Source organism: Actinia tenebrosa, unplaced genomic scaffold (genome assembly GCF_029948245.1).
Source record: "Actinia tenebrosa isolate PJP-AT-01 unplaced genomic scaffold, QUT_ActTen_1.0 PGA_scaffold11__36_contigs__length_13525064, whole genome shotgun sequence".
NCBI lineage: Eukaryota > Metazoa > Cnidaria > Anthozoa > Actiniaria > Actiniidae > Actinia > Actinia tenebrosa.
In genome coordinates this window covers 8,638,695-8,658,407 of record NW_028292571.1, presented here as the reverse complement: position 1 = coordinate 8,658,407, position 19,713 = coordinate 8,638,695, and the positions used below count along the sequence as shown (strand labels likewise).

At 37.7% G+C, this 19,713-nt stretch overlaps 2 protein-coding genes across 7 annotated transcripts in view; one reads left to right on the top strand and one right to left on the bottom strand.

Moving 5' to 3' along the window:
- Positions 1 to 3,744, top strand: part of LOC116301520 (transcription factor 12) — a 43,129-nt gene extending 39,385 nt beyond the window's left edge. For all 6 annotated transcript variants that reach the window (XM_089027159.1, XM_089027158.1, XM_089027156.1 and 3 more), the window contains one exon: positions 50 to 3,744. The gene's annotated coding sequence lies outside the window, so the exon portion shown is untranslated. The remainder of the gene's footprint in view (positions 1 to 49) is intronic.
- Positions 3,745 to 14,451: 10,707 nt separating this feature from the next.
- Positions 14,452 to 19,014, bottom strand: LOC116301525 (uncharacterized). The gene is made up of 3 exons (XM_031710598.2): positions 18,942 to 19,014; positions 15,558 to 15,871; positions 14,452 to 15,023 (listed from the first exon to the last, which is right to left on the bottom strand). Exons 2-3 carry the CDS (start codon positions 15,864 to 15,866, stop codon positions 14,559 to 14,561), a joined length of 774 nt encoding a protein of 257 aa, XP_031566458.1. The 5' UTR covers positions 15,867 to 15,871; positions 18,942 to 19,014; the 3' UTR covers positions 14,452 to 14,558.
- Between the last annotated feature and the right edge of the window lie 699 nt (positions 19,015 to 19,713).

Sequence of the window (19,713 nt, the reverse complement as noted above, 5' to 3'; positions counted from 1 at the left end):
CTCCATCATTCCTTTTAACCCATTTATTCGTTCTTTTATTTTCCCACAGAAAAAAAAAGATCCCTATACGAAGAAGATGGTTTATATCTGGACTTATACTATAAAACTGTGCCTCACGATGGAATCTAACAAAACATTGCAAAAAGGTCCAAGGCACAGCCTTTCTACACCAGGAAAGTTCTACTCCATAAACTATCATATTTCTATTAAGCTCAATATTGGATGATAATTCAAATTAAACGTAAGTTAACTATCAGATGTAAGGGATCTAATGTATCTAATATATCTATGTGAATGTTAGATATAGGCATCTGTCGAGGTGACGTCACCATTTGTGACGTCATCCATTTCTCTTAGTAAACTTCTCTAAGTGTAGTGCGTTAAGGATAAAAGGAATTTGTAATACCTTGTGCTCTAGAAGATTGTGTGATGAAAAAAGGTTTAGATCTTAACCTAAACTCAAATTGATAGAATCTGCCGAAAGGGTTATCCCATAATTTCTTTTGGGCAGATGGAGCTGACGTCATCGTGCTCCATAGGGAAATTCCCGCTTCCCGTCATGCCCTTCGAGGTTACTTTCACGTCACACAAATACTGGTCATCCCCAGAAATCAAGTCATTCATGTAACAGGTCCCTCAGAGATAGGTTTGCCATTTTAGATAGGATATCATCGATGGTTCATCAACGTTTTTCATCAATAGTCCCCTTCACAGTTCCCTGCGCCATCTTGAAAGGTAACCGTGCCTTTGCATCGAAGCGAGACGAACGGTGAGCATGCAATGATAGGGACCTTTTTTTATCACCTTGGACAATTATTCACATGTCTCAATCTTTGCAAGCTCACCGTTTTTCTCGCTTCGATGCAAATGCATGGTTGCCTTTCAAGACGGCGCAGAGAACGTGAAGGGGGACTATTAGTCGCACTTGCACTATGATAGTTCTCTAACATTGCAGTCGTATAGGAAGGATACATGACTACAAACATGGTGACCTACTAGGACGACGGCCTTCAAGATAATATTTTTATTAGGTCGAGTGATCTCCTACATATAAGATGTTCCAAAAATGTTTGTTTAGCGATGTTAATCCATTGTGAAAAGTCATAACTCGAACTCTGACTAAATTTTCAAACTCATTTACTTAACGTAACCTCGACTGATATTTCTTACATTCGAAGATGAATTATGACATCTTGTTGACAATACGTTGTCGCGATGACTCTTGTTTAAAATCATTTAAAAGCCAAAAGTAGAAAGCAAACTAAAAATTAAATACTACAATCTTAGAATTTTTTTTTTTTTTTTTTCGATTTGGATATGAAAGACTTTATTTTATTTTAACTTTATTTTTTACCAGATTTTTTTTTTTTTTTTTTTTTTTTTTTTTTTTTTGACTTCAGCAAAAATACGATCTATTTTATTTGAGTTCATTTTCTAACGGCTGTCGTAGAAAGAGCCGGAAAGTGTTAGAAATATTGATCGTGATCTGTGGTGAAATACCATTGAGCGTTACAAAGGAAGGCGTGACAGTCACGCGAACTGTAAATAGTGTAAGACCTTTTAGTAAACACCTGTTCCTTCGTACATTGGTAGCATTCGAAAAGGGACTTTAATTTGGCCAAAAATGATGAATTTTTATTATCACTTAAAAGTGAGAAAAGTCCACTTCGCAAATTTTTTCCCGACAACTCAAATTCAGACTCAATCTATCAAAGATCTGTAAGCGGGAATTACGCTCTAGGTCGATCAGGAAATGTACACCGAAGCTTCCCTTGTGTCCTAAAACGTCCACGACCAAGAGTAAAGCATATGCCAAACCTCATCCCCTTCACTCTGTTGGTGGGGGTATCATAGTCCGTATAGGCTGTTCATACGTCACTTTTCGCCAAGATGGCTGACTAAGGCAATAGTTTCTAGCCAATCATGTGACCACTAGCCGCCTTAATGAATAGACCTCGGAATGCAGCTCACTTTTGAGAGCAAAACAATAGGTTTCCAATTCTAATGAGATTTTTTCCTCCAAGTGGAGCTGTTTTGAAGTCACATGCAAGGGGTCTATTTGTTAAACCCACGAATACTCAAGTGGTAATGGTTCAGTAGAGTTACAATGATTTTACGTAACCCGTGAAACAAAGCTTTATCACTTATAGTGACTGACAGTCCAAATACAAAAGAAAACAATTGAATTCGTGTCTACTACTGTGGATTACGTTAACTATTCTTTCACGGGCGAAGTAAAATCACTCTAATGTAACTACTCATGTATTTACCAATAAATCGAATGTTATTTGACATCAATATGTCCGGCCTTGTGCCATCTAATATGGCGACAAATGGTCACGTGATACGTTAGCGTGTTTCAATAGCATAGACCCAATCCACTGTTTTCCCATTTCAGACCACGTGTCATTTCCTAGAGTATCATTTCTTTGTTTAACGGTTGCACGTGAGAAGACATGAATATGAGTACAAGTAAAGCTAAGAATATCATTCTCAAGAATAACACGTGGTCTGAAATGGGCAAACATTACGCCTAAGTGGATTTGGTGCATTGATAAACCATATGAATTTTTGAAGACTCAAGGCCTGGTCACGAGAAATCACTCGATCGCCACCATCTCCCTAACGATCTCTATTTTTAGATATTTTTTTAATGGTCAATATCCCCAAGCCAAGCCCATTGGCCGGCCTTTTTCTACATGATCCTTAGAAACTACATTAATATAAAATAGCGTGAAGAATCGTTAAGTGTGCTTCCCAACCGATACAATAGAGCAACTTATTGTACATAATATCGATGAGATTTGTTGACGGTCACGTGACTTTGTCGTCATATTTTTACATCACGTGACCCAAGCATGGTACATAATTGTATTCATCGGCATCAAGTCTAAAAGGTCTTTAAACCTTGAAAACATCTGCTGTCATTGGCCAGGTTAATTTTGCAATATGACAGCGTTTATCACGTGACCAGTCAATAAATATACTCTCTCAAGTCTTCAGTATGCACTTAACCTGAACTTGAAATAGATATGCCGAAGATAAGATATATATATATATATAATATATATAACAATTCTACTTTAACTGTACTGTTTTCTTATTGTTATAATAGTGTAGATTATTTTGATAATTCGGAAACCATTCAACAATTTCGAAATCCAGGGCGGCCATGTTGGATTGCGTAAATACAACTGTGATCTGGCGGTGAAGTCACATATTAAGCACGTTTGCTAGCTATCGCGTTGGTGTAACATTGCCACTCGGACGGCGATGAAAACCTCTCTTAAAGCAAGCACAACATGGCGGTCATGTAAAGAAAACAAAAAACATCTATTGTTGACGTCATGACTAGTAATGACGTCAGTTTTAAACATGTCAGCTCTAGTGTCTATGTTAGTAGATCTATTTTAGTATGTTTAACATAAATTCTAAAAGGAAGAACATATTGACCAAAATATACATTCGTCCAATAATCAAACAGGCATCAAATCGAGGTTAATAGGTAAAATTTTCAATATCTTCCAACCTCGATTGAGTGTTTACTGTTTGACTAGTGAACCTGTGTATAGAAAAGTGGTTGGTAACGTCATCGTAAACAACCTGTAATGTACTTTTTAGGACGATTGCTAAGGTTTCAATACTTCTTGTAATGTAACTGACCGTGTTGTAAATATGGCTCATGTGTGTAAACTGTATTGATTTGGTTAGATAGAAAAGCTAATATATCAGAGACTACTCAAATATTTGATTCTGATTCTGTTGTGTTCAATTACTTTATTACAGTCAAACCAGCTCATGCGTTGCTATAATCAAAGTTAAAGGATTCTTTATTCTTGGAAGTTCAGTGGCTGATCCAAGGGAGGGGTGCAGGGGGTGCGCACCCTTCCCTTGTTCAACTCTGTTCCCCTACTTCGAAGATAACCAATGCAAAATAATGTTTTTTCACTTTGAATATAAGGGGTGCACCCCTCGCTGGGTTAACTTTGTGCAGTGCACCCCTCCCTGAACAAATTCCTGGATCCGCCCCTGAAGTTTGATTCCTATCCTGCTTTGAAGCTTGCATTAATCAAACGAACGCAAATTTGAATAATGGCTCGGATTAAAAGTTTATTTAGTTCTTCACAGATTCGTGCAAAGCTCAAATTATTTCTACGGTTGTTACTATAATTTTAAAGTTATTTGTGTGGTGTATATTTTTATTCAAAAAATCCTTTCACAAATGAACATTTTGATGTTTTGAGGAAAAGACCGGGATTGAAATGTTACAACGTTCGTTTAGCCAATCCGAATCAAGAAAATTTTCAAAACTGAAGTGTCACTTTTCCTTTTGAAATATTAATGATTTCCAGTCCACGTATCAAATGAAAGAGGTACTCGTTTAGAGCCTTTCTGACGCCAGTCGTCCAACGCACAAATCCTTATTAAAATAATCTTACAATGTGTGGTAAAACCTAGAAAAAATTACTTCAAATCATGATTGAGAAATGTTTCTTGAAATTACAACATAAATTTACTTACATCCTGGCGTCTTCTGACGAAAAAACGATGAAAATTAATACGAAAAAATTTTATGTGGCGGCCATGAGGTCTTCTTCTACGCGCCAAGACTCATGGGATCACTTGACACAGGAAACCCAAACTATGCTGATCGCACAACTTTCTAGCTTAAATTTATTCCAATACAAACAGTGACACAATAAATAATGAGTTTTAGATTTTTATCACAATGGTGGACATGCCTTTATTTTTCGCTTCTCAATTTCACACTTGACACATCAGTTTTGCAATGACGTCACTTTTCTACGTCACTCTATCAGATCAGCTAACTAGAGAACGAGCTAGAAATGTGTTAAGGGAACAAATTTTAATTAGGCAAGCAGCACGGTTCTAGCGCTAGTCTGACCTCGCTGTTACTGTTTGTCGAAGTATTATGATAATCCGAGTGGATGTAATCCTGAGAAGGACTGTTTGATGTGACTGACGTTTCGACAACCTGAGCGGAATTCATCTTTTGAGTCAAGTTACTAGCTCGCTGTTACTAGCTCGATTGGACACGAGTGAAAAGCGTCTGCGCATGCTCTGAACCCGTATTCAAATAAGTCAAAGCATATGTAAATTTGACTTTCAAACATGCCTGTTAAATTGGACTTCACAAAATGCCAAAACTTAGCGTCCATGCTTGGAACGTAAGGCTAATTCTTTCATATTGTGTTTGTTAATACAGTATCTTGGCCTGACAAAAGTATACTCTCGAACTTTTTTGTATACTTGGAGAAAACAAACATTTATTTTCTCACTCAAACTCTTCAAAATTCTTAGAGAACGTGCTGAAGTGCACGCATGCGCAAACGTTTTTCTCTAGTGTCGCTGGTCATTTAGGGGATTTGGATTAACTTATTACTCGGGCTTCTTCCGAAGGAAGGTCCGAGTTCTTTTTTTCCATCGTCTACGAAATGCAGTCATGCGCAGTTAGCGCCAGTTAGGAACGCCTGGGAAATCAAATACGCATGCGTACTTCGATTATATAAACTGAGCATGCGCATCGGGTCTCTGACGTGTACATGATTGCTGAGTCAACAAGATGAAGTGGTTTAAAAAGTATATATTCTCCTAAAAATGGGCAAAATAACGCTGGTATGCTAGGAAAATGTCCCAGCCACACCAAAAAGAAACGTGGAGAGACTTTAAATCATCATTTAAAAAGGTTAACTCACTTGTACTTCGCAAGAAAGGCATTGATTAGATTGTGAGTATTTGCTTGAATATTCGGACGTTTAGTTTGGTACTTCATCTTAGGCTTCTTACTTCACGTTCACGTGAGTATTTACATCAGTCCTAGTGTAGAAACCAATAGAAAAGATAGAAACCCTTTTGATTGACGTCCACCAAAACTCAATTTTTCGTTGTGATTTAGGTCTCACTTAGTCGCGTGTGACTGGGAATCGCAGTAAATCATGTATGTGATGTATATTAAATTCCTTTATATTTTGGTAACATCTGTGGCAAATTTGTTATAGTAAGGGTTTTTGATTACAGTAGAAAGCTTTTGATCATTTTTTTGTATGTAAGATTGCTGAAACAATATGAAGTCACGTTCTTTTTTGTTTATGAGAAGTCATCCTTCTTTATGTTGCAAGATAGTTCTGTTGAAAAAATGTTGTGTTCAAAAAGTCCAGTTACAGTTTTCTTTATAAATTTGAACACAGTATATGATATTTTCCTACAAAACATTAAGCAAGATATATAGGTTAATATTCTGTTATGCTGAACACATCAAAATAGTTATGCCTTGAGTTCAAAATGTTTCTGTGTCTTAAGATGTTTAAATTTGTTGAAATAAATACTTGAATTACGTAAAGCAATTTTTGCGAAGATAAAAGATAAGTTCAAACAAAACAAAACACAGCTAGAAGTTATCAGTGAGCGATTCTAACATCCTTTCGCTTAAATATTTCATCATAATCACGTGTTATGACGTCCGATCTCATTAAAAACTGCATCAAACATTAATTCAATCTTTATGTGACTTATGTGCAAAACAGATTTGCAATCAGATAAAACACGTTTGTGCAGCAGCGTTCCAAACGTGGAAGGTAGCGGTCAAGCGTGGTGAGGGGTTCCAGCCACCTTAAAACTTGGTAAAGGTACAATGGTAAAGTTAAAAATGTTCTTAGGTAGATTAGCGTGAGCGGTAGACTAGATTGAATGAAATGATGGCAGGGAGCTCGAGTACTTCATGATGTTTGTGAAAAATAATCCTTGTGATAGCAGATGATGTGTTAGTTTTTCCTCTTGTGTAGATCTAAAGTTCTTGAGTACTTCTTTAGTTGATTGAAAAACATCATATTGAATCATTAAGCTGTTACTGGACGACTTCCAAAGATATTTTATGTCGCTGCTTTTAGATGATTTTAGGACTTTTCTTGTAACGGTTTGGCATTGAATGAACTTGGCTGAAGGGGGGATGATATTTAGACCAAATTTATTTCGTGGTAGATAAGTGTTACTTAGGGTTCCAGATATGGGGATTTCTAGCCATCTACGAAGATATTGATTTACTAAGGTGCTGACACACGGTGCAACATTGAACGCAACATTGCAACATCGCAACACCGCTTGTGTCGGCCTGATTTGTTAAGATATTTGGTCAGCAGTTATAAATTTGGTGCAAGGTGATTGGCTGGAAATTTCAAAATGTTGCAGGTAATGTTGCAGCCATGTTCACATGATGAAATTTGTTGCGCGCAATGTTGCAAGAGTAAAGCGCGATTCAACTTCAGATTTGTTGCATGCTAACGCTGCTTTCAACAAGTTTGGGATAGACACACGCTGCAACATTCCTGCTGCGTGCAATGTTGCATGCAATGTTGCAACGTGTGTCAGAACCTTTAGGGGTCAAGATTTTCAGTTATCCATGTTTTTCCGAGGTCAGCAACAGTTAAATGCCAGGATATTTTAAATAAAGCATAACGACCATAAAGAAGGAGTTTATTTTTAGGATGAAGTGGTTTCATATCAATATCAGACATCATGGACGTACAGTGGAGGTCACTTCAGATCAATAGTAGTAATAATAATAATAATGATGATGATGATGATGATGATGATGATAATAATAATAATGGGTTATTTCACAGAACTGTGAGATTGTGAAACGTCTGTACATTGTTAAATTTGTATACATTGTAAAACCAGTCATGCAGATATTTGCTTAGACTATTCATGCCCGCAATATTCTGTATTCATGTAGCAAAAATGTCTGAAGTTGAAATAAACATATAATAATAATAATAATAATAATAATAATAATAATAATAATAATAATAATGATAATAACACGCTGCACATTCGAAACCAAACAGAAACTCAGCACCGAGATGAAATATCGAATGATGAACAACATTGAGTAAGAATAAAATGGACCAAACAAATGTGCGTATTTGGTAGGCCAGCATCTAGTTAGACAATGGCAAGACAAAGATTTAGAGAAAGAAAGTTATAACATCCCTAAGATATGGAAGAACATTCCTGACGTCGTTTACAGTATACACACTAGTATCCTGCAACAGTTACTGACAACTAAGGTATATCGTAGAAAGAAGTTAAAGGAAGGAGGAGGAGATCTAAGATGCAGGTTATGCCACGTCCAAGAAGAAACAATACCACACTTGCTATGCGGATGTTCTGCTATCGCACAATCCCTATACAAGGCAAGACACGATCGGATGCTACGCCCTATTTACCATCAAATCATATAGTCGTCCTATAGGTTCACTAAAGATGAAGATCTGCAGACACCATGGCACAAACAACCAATACCAGAACCTGTCGTAAAGAACAAAAAAGCAAAGATACTCTGGGACATTCCAATACATCTGAAGGTTGCCAGGTTCTCCAAAGAACGGAGCTAACAAGCAGGACATAGTGGTAAAGGACAAAGAGAAGAAGACCTGGTTGATCATCGAAGGAACTGTTTGTAATATAGGCATTATTGAAGAACGAACACTATAAAAACAACAGAAATATACCGAATTAAGATCATGCCTAAAGAGCCTATATCCCGATTATAAAGGATACGAGGATATAGCCTAGAACTATAAAAGTTCCGCTTTATTCTCGTAAAGTATTACGCATACTGCCGCATATCTGTCTGGTGGGTGCGCGTGCGGGGGTGGGGCTCAGGGTGGCGGAGAGCTTGTCTCTCCTTTATTTAGTACATATTCATATACTTATATTTCATTTATAGAGCATTTTTCGCTAATTACGCTGCTTAGGGTCTTTCTTTATAATGCATTTTTGTCATGTTTTGTTGTTTTTCTTGGGAGTTTTCACATAGGGATAACCTCATAACTTCCTTTCAAGTCGCCTATTATTGTGCTTTGTTGTCTTATTTGTATCGCTTTTTGCTAGCCTCTGCTCTTACTTGTATTTTACTATTTGTCAATAATTTATTTGCGATTTGAATAAACTATGTATGTATGTATGTATACTGAAAGTTTAAATAAACGAAGATAATAATAATGATAATGATAATAATAATATTAATAACTGCTTTGTAACAGTTAAAACACAGGGATATTAGATTAAAGTAAATGGTGAAAATAAAATCGTAAAAACCAATTTTTTTTAATTCGAGGTCAAGATAATGACCTCCGTAACAAGAACGATTTAAAAAATCGATAAAACATACACTAGAAAAAATTTATTTCCGCGTGCGTCTTTGTTTTCATATGGTAACTGATGTCGCTCTTATGTACACACCTAATTCAAAAAACGCTGTCATCGCCAAAGGCGATAAACGATAGGTCATTCCGACATGGAAATGGTATCGTTGAATACAAAGAACATTGAATCAGTCTCAACACTAAGGTCCATACTCTTTAATTTCTTGTAACTTAAGATATAGGTTTTATCTTTTGAAGAATAAAGATTATTATACTCTTGACGAGAATAATAATAAGAAACACAAGTCATTCCAGCTATTCTTGGATCTTAGAATGACATATATCCTATTGCTTTGTGCCTAACGCCTATTGCCTATCGCTTTTGGCGATGACAACGTTTATTGAAATAGGTGTATATTTTGGGAAAAAACAACACACTTTCAAAAACAAATCGTCTTTTAAACCTCGAACTCCACAAAAAACTTCCCTATGAGTGGGGGTTCATTTTTTAAATACTCTTTTGGCTCTTCCTCGAAGACTTCTATGACCGAAATTTTCGTGCAGAAAATTTTCTGTCATGTTATGTCAAGGTTCTTACCTGCTTAGGACTCGGGCAAGAACAAATTTTGACATCTCCGAGGAAGAGCCAAAAGGGTTTTTTTTTTTAAAGAAAAATAAGGGTCCAACAACACAATGTCTTAAATACGAGTCACAAGCTCGCGCTGGTCTTGAAGGCAAGTCATAACGTATATAGCCACATGCATCTCACTTGTTGCACGTACAAGCTATGTTGGACCTTGATCTTGTGCTGTTGCATGAGAGTATAAAGCGACGACTGAAAGACTTGATTATTGCCGCTCTGAGGTACTGAACGCAACACAGGAGTCTTAACGCTAAAATAATGGCAGCAATGTTACAAGCTCCTTTGCGAGCTTTACGAGCTCCTTTCCGTGTCGCAGCTGTTTCTCACTGCAAGGACCTGTTATCAATAGCCTGGCAAGACGGTAAGCAGAGCAACTTCCCAAATATCTGGCTTCGAAGTGCAGCGCGCGATCCCGAAGTTTTCGATGCCGGTTCTTTGCTGTATAAAAGAAATGACTACGTTGAGTTTATCTGTAAAGAATCCCCGTTGGTTCGTGCAGAACACGAGAAGGGAAGCGAGGATATTCTTGTTGAATGGGGAGACCATCTTGGTACTTTTAATGCTTCTTGGCTTCGTGCTCAAGACCATAATATCAACAAAGATCTTTGCAAGAAACGCGACTTCACTGTTTGGGATGCCAACTTTAAGTTCCCAGTTTATAACTACTCTGAAAGAATGGAAAATTTCGACAGCTGGTTTGGGGACTTGAGGAAGTACGGCTTGGCAATTTTCCAGGGAGTACCCCCAAATGAAGCAGGTATTTTAGGTCTACTTCACTCGATTGGTCAAGAAGCTCAACGCTACCACCCCACCAATATATTACATATCGTAAAGGACAGCAAGGAGGAGAGCTCTTATGAAAGTTATACCTACGCGCCAAAGGTCCACCCAATGCATGTGGACACCCCCTATTATGCATCAATGCACAGATTGACGGCCTTGGTAGGAAACCGCTACAGCGCTCCGACGCAAGACACATACAGTCTTTTCGTTGATAACCTGAAGGTTATTGGAGACATCCGTCGAGAAGAGCCCGAGGCTTATGACCTGCTTCGCACGATACCGGTGCGTCTGGGAAGGAGACGACTCAGGACAGTCCTTGACCATTGTCATGCTGATGAACACTATAAGTATCACCTAGACAACGTGGTATATAAAACAATGATCGCCTATGACGAAAGAGAAAAGCTTGACTGTATCAACATGACGAACAAACACGCAGGGGTAGATTTCAGTGTCTTCAAAGACCATACAACGATGAAGAAGCACTATGATGCGTACAGGCTGCTGCAGAAAAAGCTAGATGAGGAAGCGAACCAGCAACGACTTATCCTGAAAGAAGGAACCGCTGTTCTTATGAATAATGGGCGCATCAGCCATGGACGACAAGATATCCATGCTACTACCGAGCGTTATGTTCTGTCGGCTTTTCTCTCCGAGAGGATGTGGGATACGAGATGGCGAATCCTGAATGGGCAAAAATCAGGTCTCGAAGAGAAATGGCTGTATGGATGTTCGCCTGAACAACTGGAGATACTCGCAGACAGAAAGGGAGAATAGAAAATAGAGAAAGAGTTATTCGTAATGTTTAGGAGCGATTATTCGGGACAATTTTACTCTGCAACTTGTCTCGCAATATATGTTATGTGTCGTTGCCAGGTCATTGACTGAAATCTATAATGCATACAGAAATGTATTCTGTTATTTCTAAGTAAATAAATCACTAAAGAACCTAAAATACTATGCCATTTTGTGTTCTCAAAATAGTAATATTTCAATATATAAAGCAAAATTATGCTGTCCCCCCCCCCCCCCCCCCTTCCCCAGAGTACAAGCAGTTTTATTCCTATATAATAACAAAACAAATTAAAAAAACAAACAAAAAACCATTAAGACCACCAGAATAACAGGGCCGTAACCGGAGGGGAGCACAGGGTGCACGTGCATCCCCCCCCCCCCCCTCCCCATAAAAGATTAAGGTCCGCTCATCTATCTTCTTTTGCTTTAAAATTGCATGTAAATTAAATGAAGACCATTTTCCATCTGCACGTTGTAGCATGTTTAAGAATTACTCCCATTATCCTCCCCCCCTCCCCCCCTTTTTTTTTTGGTTCTGCAAATCATTGCCTGTGTACCTCCCCTGCAAGATCCCTGGTTACGCCCCTGCATGACGGATTTGAATCAGAGAAATAAACATCTAGGTCAAAACATTAAGGCTACGAGCATTTAAACGGCTTGGTATCGGAGAACATCACAGGGAGCACGGCTTTGGGATTTGTACATGAATAAATCAATCAATAAAGTGCTTTGGGTTTCCTGTGTTGAGATTTGACACAAGACGCTGATTGATGGGTTGCAAGCATTCTCAAGAGAGTTAAAAGACAAAAGCATGGGGGCCATTGTGGTGCCGTTAACAATGGACGCTAATAAGAAATCTTTTGTTAAATGGCACCATCATGGCCGCGATGACGTAACGTGCAATCGAAGAATACGTTGAATTTCCAGTAATCGTATTACCAGTAACTTGATAGCAGATTAACGTAACGTATCAGTGTAACGCACGCCCTAGTAAATGGTAAGACTAGGGCGTGCGTTACGCTAATACGTTAAATTTGAATTATAAGCTGCTCTCGAGTTACTTACATTAATCTGCTATCAAGTTACCAAATCTCAACACAGGAAACCCAAAGTACTTTATTGACTTATTTATCATTGGCGTCTTGTTTCAAATCTCAACACAGGATACCCAAAACACTTTATTGATTTATTTATTCATGTACAGATTCCAAAGCCGGGCTCCCTGTGAGAGTACACTTGAAAAATTATTCAGGGATATACACTTATTTCAATTCACCAATTTCCATACATCGGGTCTCTGGTCAAACACAAAGCATTCAGTCGAGGCTGCAAGGTTCAAATTTGAATAATCCTTTGAAAGTACCTTTTTGCGCCCCGCTTGAGCGCATTGTGTTTAACCAGTGAACCAATGTATGGAAAATGGTGAATAAAGTTAGTCACCAAAAACCTAGAAAGCTGAGATCACTGAGCATCATGGGAAACTTTTCATATCAAAAAAGCATATATATACAAAGCTTTTTTAATACAAACTGCAGCTCGATAATGCTCAGAAGAGGTGAGACTGTAACCGGTAAAAGATTCGCAAGTCCATCAACAGTTATCGAGCGGTTGAACGTGTAAAATGAATCTACCCATAATCCTTGTCGGCCTCAGCTTTATAGCTTTTCAGGTGACTAACTTTATTGAAATAAGTGTATACGGGAAATTGGTTTGCTTTTATTGGTTTGCTCACTTTTCTTCCAATTATAGAGTTCAAGGCATTTAACCCATGGTAAAAAAAGTGCTAGTCAACGTGTAATATTGAAATAGACACACAGTGGAAAACAATGTGATGAAATGTTAGTCAAATATCTATTTCACGCGTTTAATAACTAAGGCCTAGGGCAAACGTCGAACTTTCTATGCACCGAACTCATTAAAAACAATGGATATCAGGTGATAATGAGGCGGCATTCTTCGATGTCATGCGCCTTTTTCACGCGGCAGCCATGTTGGTTGGAACAATAGATTCTACCACGCGTAGCTTCGCATACAAAAGTTTGAGAACGAGTTTATGCGGGTGAAACAAAGGTTTTTATTCTCATGAGGGTAAACATGGCTGCCGTGGTATAAAGGTCCATTAAGTTCGGTGCATGGAAAGTTCGACGTTTGCCCTAGGCCTAAACTCTTTTTTATAATATTTAATTAGTTTTCATTGTTTGACTTTATATCCCGGGGGGGAGGGGGGGGGGTATTATCACCTCAACTTGGGTAGGGGTGTGCCGCCAGGACCTCAAAACCCTGACCCTATCCCAGACCTAAAATTTTAATTTTACATACCCTACTCCAGACTAAAAATAAGAATTGTACACCCTATCCCAGACTAAAAGACGGAAAATACGGTTTTACAATCGATTGCAATCAATATTTACTAACGTTTTTATTGTTTTTGTGCCGGCAGAAAGCGTAGCCTGTTCGCCAGACAAAAAATGACCAAATCGTTAACCCTATCCCAGACTAAACTGATACCCTATCCCAGACGAAATGTCAAAAAATGATACCCCACCCCAGACCCAAAAGCCGAAAAACCATACCCTATAGGGCGGCACATACCCGTATAGCAAATATAGGGGAGTACCCCCCCCCTCCCGGGCTTTGTATGTTTGATAGACAGCAAAAACACAAAAAGGAAACGTAAAAAGTGTTTACCAAACTGTCCACCTAACTGTCTACGTACTGTCTACCTAACGGTCTAAGTAATTTTCTACGTGAGTGGCAATATAGATAGCAAAGTCAGATAAAGAAAGTACATGTTTATGGTTGAGGTCACTTCAAGGGCTGCCGTATTCGACTGTAACCGTGCTGCCTTACTGCCAAGTTCTTCACGGACAAAATTCAACTTTGCGTTGATGTGATTGGATAAAATGGGTCATGCGATGGCTGATAGTAAAACTACTGTTCTTTCCTAATTAAAGTAATAAATGATTTCATTGGTTCGTGCACTGATGATTGCAAGGCCCAGTTGAAGCTCAATAATTTATAGAGTATTGAATTTTACCCATATTATTTAACACAAACTTATTTATACATTTATATATTTTTTATTTTGTATTATAATTTTTGTACAGATCAGTCAGTCAGTCTGTCTGTCTGTCTTATATTCTTTTCTAACCATGAATTAAGTACAACACTTATTTCTTTGTCATTTTGACTCCAATAGCTTCATATGCTACAGTAATCAGTTCGTCATCTTTGACTCCATTAAATCTCCCATTATCCAGCTCTTTAATGCTTTCTTCTATCTCTTCATCTGTGTATCGATGGAAATACGACCAATAGCGATTTCGAATCATATAATACCACCTACTTTTGGGAATTCTGAAAGTAGGCTCCTCATTGGTTACTTCTGTGGTGACGTCATCACGGCTTTTGACGTAAGGTAATATGATATCAAATGGGTTTGAATTCTCCTTCAGGTGTTGCAACTGAAGAACTGACAGCGGTAGGGATGATAAGGATTTTTCGCTACAGGGTAACCCACTTATTATAAAGCAAGCACCATTCTTCGGGAGGTAGTCGAGGATCTGTCCAACGCATTTTACGATGTCATCGATGTGGTGTACTACACTACAGAGTAGCACCTTGTTGAATCGCCGCTGAGCAAAAAAAAAAAAAAAAAAAAAAAATAGAGCTGTGAATAACTTTAAAGTACTTATAAGCCTGTACACAATATTTTCAGAATTGATTCTTCAAATAGTGAATAGTTGATTGTGAAAATATTTCGTCATTTGAATGTCGGGTCTTTAAGATACGAAGGTTTATATTCCCAATATGTTAATGACTATGACGTAACATAAGGGATTTGAGTTATTTGGTGCCAACTTTTGATATTGGACGCTGGACATTTTGGGAAAACAAATTTGATGAACCTTTACGTGAGTCACGAGTAAAAGGGTGATGCTTTTAAAATACTGTATTCCAGAACGAGTGCAGTGTTGTATATTAAATGATCCCTTATGTTACGTCATAGTCATTAACATATTGGGAATATAAACCTTCGTATCTTAAAGACCCGACATTCAAATGACGAAATATTTTCACAATCAACTATCCACTATCTAAAGAATCAATTCTGAAAATATTGTGCAAAGGCTTATAAGCACTTTAATGTACCATTTGAGAACACAAACCTGACTTCCGACTTGAGCTAAATGATCACAAAACAGTTCTGCTGTTTGTGTGACAGGTACAATACCATCCAGTTTGCTTGCATGTTCAAAGAATGCGTGACAAGGCTCCACACATGTCACAGGGTTCTTCAGTCCTACTTGCTTCCATATCAGATGAGCTTGTTGACCTGTAGCAGCACCAATGTCCAAGAGCAGATCATCTGGTGTCAGTTGTAGTCTTTTGATGATAAGTGGAGCTCTAAATTGTTGATGGATGGGCTCGTAAAGGTAATTGTACTTGCTGGATATATCAATGTAATGCGAGTCCATTTTGCCTAAAAATAAAAATAATAAGAAACTTAATGCGAGCACAAATTCGCAGTGCTATCCAGGTGATCTCGATTCGGAGTGCACAAAAACAGTTCCTAATACCTAGTCTCCTATTTTATAATATCTTACGGTAATCAAAATGGCGGCTGGTGACAATACTCCCATTTCGAGTTCGCCTTTGCTCAGTCTTAGCCTTGATTATGTACAAATGTGTTCTTTTCTTTAATTAAGGCCCATTGTATAGTAAGGAATGTACGAACTACGGAGCAATACGAGTTGATTAAAATGCCACGGGTTTTGGCTGAATATTCTAAAACACAACCGAGACTAAGGCTGAGCAAAGAGAACTCGAAACTGGAGTATTTAGCCAACGCCGATTTCGCTTACTAATATTGCACTTATACTTTGTTTTTATTGATATTAACTGCTGATGGGGCAGTAGGAACGTTTCTGGTATATGCAACAGAATTTTTAAATGGAAGATATATTGCAGCACGTATTTTGAAAAGTTTAACTCGAAATGCGACTCCATTTTGAAATTCATCTGAAACTTTTGCGATGCAACAAAAATGCTTCTGATTGGTTAATAGTAACCGGAAGTGCGTGAGCGAGATCACCTGGATGGAATTTTATACCACGATGAGAACCACGACGAAAATTCCTTTCCTCTGAAATGCCTCTGAGAAATCTTAGTGGACAGACCCAGATCTTTCAGTGATTTGCATACCCGCATTTGAAAAGTAAATTTCTAAGCCGGATAAATTGAATCCGCAACTTTCACATCGAAACCGAAAAATAAAAAAGGTTTTCCGTCCACACATGAAAACGGACAAAATGTTTCGCGTCCACACTTAGTCCGATCAGAGGCAGCAAAAACGCTTCATTGCACGCACATCTGAGCATGCGCATCGAAGCTGAAATTGAGCCCGCGGTGATTTTTAGCCTTCTCACCATGTTCCCATGACAATCGTGACGTCATCGTATTCGAAAAATGTCGGATACGAAATGTTCTCCGTCCACACTAATGCATTAGTCAAAGTAAACCCCCACCCCCCTTCTCCCAACCGGGGACAGGGTGGGGATTGGTGGGGCATTTGAAAAATGTGCTAAGCAAATGTTGGAACATGCCCCTGCCTAGAGGGGCAAGATTAAACACCAAATTCCCCACCCTATAAGGCCAAATATTTCTCGTATATTACATGTAAATATACATTTTAAAATCTATACTCTATAAGCTTTCAGAAAATGTATGCTTTATACCCGCCAGAAATATACTTAATGCGTGCAAGTTCTATAATTTAAAAAATTCTATACAATTTCGATATCCTTAACATTTTATTAATACTAGTGATATGTAATATGATCGTTTTATATAGTATATTGTTTTAAGTTTAGCATTGCTGAATATACTCAAAGTTGATCTCTTTCTTTAAGTAATTACTAATTTTGAAAAGTTTAATGTCAAGAAATCAACGTCAAAAAGTATCTACACAAAAATCTTGAAAGCGTTAGTAAATTATTGAACTAATCCCGACCAAACCCCTACCTAGTGCCCCACCATAATAACATATTACTAGTAGTAAAATCTTCACTTTGTCCCCACCCCCTTGGGCATCGTTGCTTGTCATATGTGATCTCATGCCCCACGTTGCCCCGACCCTGTCCCCGGTTAGGGGGGGGGGGGGGTGGGGGTTTACTTTGACTGGTGCATAATAAGGCTAGCCAGCATTTTCAAATTGTTCCACTCTGGAGACCGTATTCGAAAAAAAATTGTTTTCGGTAAAGAATTGTTCCGGATTCGCCCGGACTAGTGTGGACGGGAGGCCTAACCGAATAAATAAAAATTTGGATTCAAATTTATCCGGCATAGTGTGGACGGGGCCTTAATTTTATTTTATGGACTGAATTGCAATCTATTAGGTTCGACTGATTCGCTTCCCTTCAACTCTTAAAATAAGCTTTTCGTTGACTCGACTCTCCGTCGACTGCTACTAAATGGGAGAACCTACCTAGCACTCAGTTGATGTAATGTATTCAGAAAATCTATTGTATTCTATTGTTCTCTCTATAATTGTATTAGGTGTGAATCATTGCTTTTTTATGAACACATTACATTAACTGCTTGCTACTTAGACTCTCCCGCTACTAAATTCTCATCACCTCTCTCTCTCTTTCTTTCTCGACTTTTGTGGAGTGACCTCTAGGAGGTATAGCGTATAACCCCAGACATACTGAGGGTATATTGTCATTTTTCAACTTTGAGCATTATCAATCGCTCGTATCTTCGTATCTTCGTATCTTCGTATCTATAACTTATTTCAGTTACTAGGACTTTTGGCTGAGATATATAGTTTTCGTTGCTCTTTCGACCTATGGAATTTTTGATTTATTTATATATATATAGATTGTAGATAGATCTAATTAACCACTTTAGCTCGAGTTTCACGCTTACGCGAACATAAAAACAGACTTTAATGTAGTCTGTCAGATGATCGCGTAAGCGTGTAGACTCTTCGATCTATCTACAATCTATATATATATATTTATATTTATATTATATTTATACAACTTTATTGGCCTTCAAAATTTCTCAACAATAGCAAATAATGATAGCAAACAAACTAAAGAAATAAATAAACTTGAAAACTATTTATTGGAAGACACTCAACAGGGTTACTGATAACAATTAAAAAATTCATGGATGACCTTAGAACAATGCAAAATCATTACAGTGAAGGCATCTGTAAACCCTGATACATAATTTGTCCTAATTTGCATAAGGTTGACTTTGAAATATCTTGGCCAAATTACATTTAATGCAAAAATTTTTACTCTAAAAAAGAAGCATTAGTCTAGACATTTTAAAAGTAATATTCAATATTCGCGTGAGATCTGTTAGAGGTTTAGAAAAGCTCTTAAATCCTCATACAGATCTCCCGCTCATATTGTGATATTACATATAAATAAGCATTGCACACAATGATCAATAAGCATAAAGAAAACGCTAAAAATGAAATATCTCACACTGTTAGCTAATTTAACCCCTCAAAGAAGAAAGATAAAAGGCACTCATACTTCAACAAACCGTAGAAGAAGTGTCCGTACAAAGTTGTTAACGCTTTTCAGGGCTCTCGACTAACTGACTGGAGTCACTGGACAAGTGTGGCAATTGCCCTTATGTACTTTGAGGGTGGAGTCACTGATCTTGAAGGACAGATGTCAATCTTGAACAGATTAGCTTAACAACTTGTATATTGTGCACCCAGTTGGTAACCATGAAGAGCTAACTTTGGAATTTTCTATGCTAATCATTATGAAGTACATGTCAAGTATAAAGAATAGCTTTTCGTACAATAACCTATGAAAGGAAAGCTCAGTCTAAAGGCACAGTGAGCATACAAGTCATATTTCATCTTGGAATGACCTATCTCCTATCGCTTTTCGCCTATTGCCTGTATCACCATTCGTCCTTCAACCTTTTTTTGAAATAGCTGTATACAGGGTCGACTCTAGCTTCGGTTTACTAAGCAATGTTCTCTAGCGTATATATTGATAACAAGATCTCCTTTAATTTTGCAACTGATATGTTCACATACATGATAAGTATATGTAACATATACAGTAAGAGTGGCCTGCACAACACGCATACGAATATTGTATATTGCTTAACAAACGTCTAGGATAGTTCCTTTGTTTTCCACTAAAACGTTCAAGATAAAAGTGAATCTGCCCAAGAAATTCCAAGTTAAAGTTTATGCAAATAAACATGATTCTGTATCAGGATTATAAATTATTTCACGGTCATGATTTCTATTGTCTTTTCCTCGTGCATTATTGATACGTTTTA

Coding starts and splice junctions, on each gene's coding strand:
- LOC116301525 (XM_031710598.2), bottom strand. CDS start 15,866: ATGGACTCGCATTACATTGATATATCCAGCAAGTACAATTACCTTTAC. Junction 15,024..15,557: donor TAGCTCAAGTCGGAAGTCAG/GTTTGTGTTCTC, acceptor TTTTTTGCTCAG/CGGCGATTCAACAAGGTGCT.